The sequence below is a fragment of the Salvelinus sp. IW2-2015 genome, unplaced genomic scaffold (assembly GCF_002910315.2).
Source record: "Salvelinus sp. IW2-2015 unplaced genomic scaffold, ASM291031v2 Un_scaffold3427, whole genome shotgun sequence".
NCBI lineage: Eukaryota > Metazoa > Chordata > Actinopteri > Salmoniformes > Salmonidae > Salvelinus > Salvelinus sp. IW2-2015.
Window position 1 is genome coordinate 83,615 of NW_019944707.1, and position 3,325 is coordinate 86,939.

General features: G+C 45.5%; 1 protein-coding gene across 1 annotated transcript in view; it reads right to left on the reverse strand.

The window, feature by feature from the left end:
* The window catches only part of LOC139025857 (FERM domain-containing protein 7-like), a 20,080-nt gene extending 17,282 nt beyond the window's left edge, over positions 1-2,798 (reverse strand). Inside the window, exons 1-3 of the mRNA XM_070441091.1 lie at positions 2,793-2,798; positions 2,545-2,587; positions 1,227-1,305 (exon numbers count right to left, since the gene is read on the reverse strand). Of these exons, the coding sequence (XP_070297192.1) occupies positions 1,227-1,305; positions 2,545-2,587; positions 2,793-2,798 (128 nt within the window). The remainder of the gene's footprint in view (positions 1-1,226; positions 1,306-2,544; positions 2,588-2,792) is intronic.
* Positions 2,799-3,325: the final 527 nt, after the last annotated feature.

The window sequence follows — 3,325 nt, forward strand, 5'->3', positions numbered from 1 at the left end:
AGCCCTCACCCTCTGATCCAACAGGTCCCAGACGTGCTCAATGGGATTGAGATTCTGGCTCTTCGCTGGCCATGAGAGAACACTGACATTCCTGTCTTGCAGGAAATCACGCACAGAACGAGCGGTATGGCTGGTGGCATTGTCATGCTGGAGGGTCATGTCAGGATGAGCCTGCAGGAAGTTTACCACATGAGGAGGAGGATGTCTTCCCTGTACACACCACGCGTAGGATTGCCTGCAATGACAACAAGCTCAGTTCAATGATGCTGTGACACACCGCCCCCAGACCATGACGGACCCTCCACCTCCAAATCGACCTGCTCCAGAGTACAGGCCTCGGTGTAAAGCTCATTCTTCGACGATAAACGCGAATCCGACCATCACCCCTGGTGAGACAAAACCGCGACTCGTCAGTGAAGAGCACTTTTGCCAGTCCTGTCTGGTCCAGCGACGGTGGGTTTGTGCCCATAGGCGACGTTGGTGCCGGTGATGTTGGTGAGACCTGCCTTACAACAGGCCTACAAGCCCTCAGTCCAACCTTTCTCAGCCTTTTGCGGACAGTCTGAGCACTGACGGAGGGATTGTGCGTTCCTGGTGTAACTCGGGCAGTTGTTGTTGCCATCCTGTACCTGTCCCGCAGGTGTGATGTCGGAGTGTACCGATCCGTGCAGGTGTTGTTACACGTGGTCTGCCACTGTGAGGATGATTAGCGTCTGTCCTGTCTCCCTGTAGTGCTGTCTAGGCGTCTCACAGTACGGACATTGCAATTTATTGCCGTTCACATCTGCAGTCCTTATGCCTCCTTGCAGCAGCATAAGGCACGTTCACGCAGATGAGCAGGGACCCTGGGCATATTTCTTTGTGTTTTCAGAGTCAGTAGAAAGGCCTCTTTAGTGTCCTAAGTTTTCATAACTGTGACTTAATTGCCTACCGTCTGGACCGTTCCACAGGTGCATGTTCATTAATTGTTTATGGTTCATTGAACAAGCATGGGGAAACAGTGTTTAAACCCTTTACAATGAAGATCTGTGAAGTTATTTGGATTTTTATGAATTATCTTTGAAAGACAGGGTTCTAAACACTATCACTGACGATGGCCCTAGTGAGTGATCCTCTACTAATATAAACACTATCACTGACGACGGCCCTAGTGAGTGATCCTCTACTAATATAAACACTGTCACTGACTAATGTATCTGAGGAAGGCACGTCACACAAACACACACCTTGTGAGTCCTCTCTGCAGCTGTCCTGGGTCTGGAGGAAAGAACTTGACAATGAATCTGAAGAACAGATCACTGGTGTCTGAGAGAGGGAGAGGGAGACGGATAGGGAGAGAGGTAAGGAGAGAGGTAAGGAGAGAGGTAAGGAGAGAGGTAAGGAGAGAGAAAGGGGGGAGAGAAGTTAACCACAATCAAAGAAAGAGAGTATACAGTGTCTTGCAAAAGTATTCACTCCCGAAGGTGTTTTTCCTATTTTGTTGCATTACGACCTGTAATTTAAATAGATTTTTATTTGGATTCCATGTAATGGACATACACAAAATAGTCAAAATTGGTGAAGTGAAATGAAAAAAATAACTTGTTTCCAAAAATTATATTTCAAATAAAAAACGGAAAAGTGGTGCGGGTATATACTGTATGTATTCACCCCCTTTGCTATGAAGCCCCTAGATAAGATCTGGTGCAAACAATTACCATCAGAAGTCACACAATAAAGTCCACCAGTGTACAATCTAAGTGTCAAATGATCTGTCACATGATCTCAGTATATATACACCTGTTCTGAAAGGCCCCAGAGGCTGCAATACCACTAAGCAAGTGGCACTATGAAGACCCAAGCAGCTCTCCAAACAGGTCAGGTACAAAGTTGTGGAGAAGTACAGATCAGGGTTGGGTTATAAAAAAAGATCAGAAACTTTGAACATCCCAATGAGCACCAATAAATCTATTATTAAAAAATGGAAAGAATATCTTGGTACATCTAGCCACTGGGATTTTTGCCCATTCTTCAAGGCAAAACTGCTCCAGTTTAACATTTAAACGTCTTGGAATGGCCTAGTCAAAGCCCAGACCTCAATCCGATTGAGATTCTGTGGTATGACTTAAAGATTGCTGTACACCAGCGGAACCCATTCAACTTGAAGGAGCTGGAGCAGTTTTGCCTTGAAGAATGGGCAAAAATCCCAGAGGCTGGATGTGCCAAGCTTATAGAGACATACCCAAGAGACTTGCAGCTGAAATTGCTGCAAAAGGTGTCTCAACAAATTATTGACTTTTGGGGGGTGAATAGTTATCTGTTTTTGTGTCTTATTTGTTGTTTGTTTCACAATAAAAAATATTTTGCATCTTCAAAGTGGAAGACATGTTGTGTTGTGTAAATCAAATAATACAACCCCCCCCCCAAAAAAGCTATTTTAATTCAAGGTTGTAAGCCAACAAAATAAGAAAAATGCAAAGGGGGGTGAAAACTTTTGCAAGCCACTATACACATTATTACTCAAGTTACTACTAATCACTCACACATGAAACAACACACACTTACTCTTTATCTGATTGGCTAGAGGTTTCAACTGTTCCAGCCACACCTGGAACAAGTACTGTTATTTAGTCTACAAAACCTCATACTCATAACCCTCATCTACTCAGTAGATGGAAAAGATGTATAGTGATGTGTGCGCGTATGTGGGGGAGGGGTCGTTTGCTCGCGGTGTTGTTCTTGTAAAGTAGCCTTTACTACTGGTCCCATTATCTGCTTTCTCTGTCAGAGAGCGCCGGTGACCGGGGCCTCACGGGCATTTTACTGCAGGGGATGAGGGATGGAGAGTGAAACGGAAAGAAAAAGACCCTTGCTGTGTGGTTTTCTTTAGGAGGTCAGGGGGGGGGGGGGGGAGATAAAAGAGAAAGGAGAGATGTGAATAGCCTTGAGGATAGTGGTATATTTGTGTGTTGAGAAGGAGAGGGTGAGTAGTAGCCCATTTTTCACGTGAGTTTGAGTTGAGTACCACCATCATCTCTTGCCCCCAATTAACCAGCCTTCTGCCCCCAGGTAGAAAGAACTATTAGCGGCCTGGATACAGAAGAGACGGAAGGGTGGATGGTGGATGACGATATAAAGGCCAACCATTCATACATGCTGTAACTACAGATTAGAGTTTACCACATACCCACTACACTCCCCCCTCTCCCTCTCTCCTCGCTCTCCCTCTCTCTCTGGCCAGCTGACGCTCTAATCGGTAGTTTGATAGCCTAGTTGTTGAGGAGTGTTGTAAGGGTGGACGTTAAACGTTGTTGATGATCGTTACGGCGGTTCTGTTCGCGCTCGC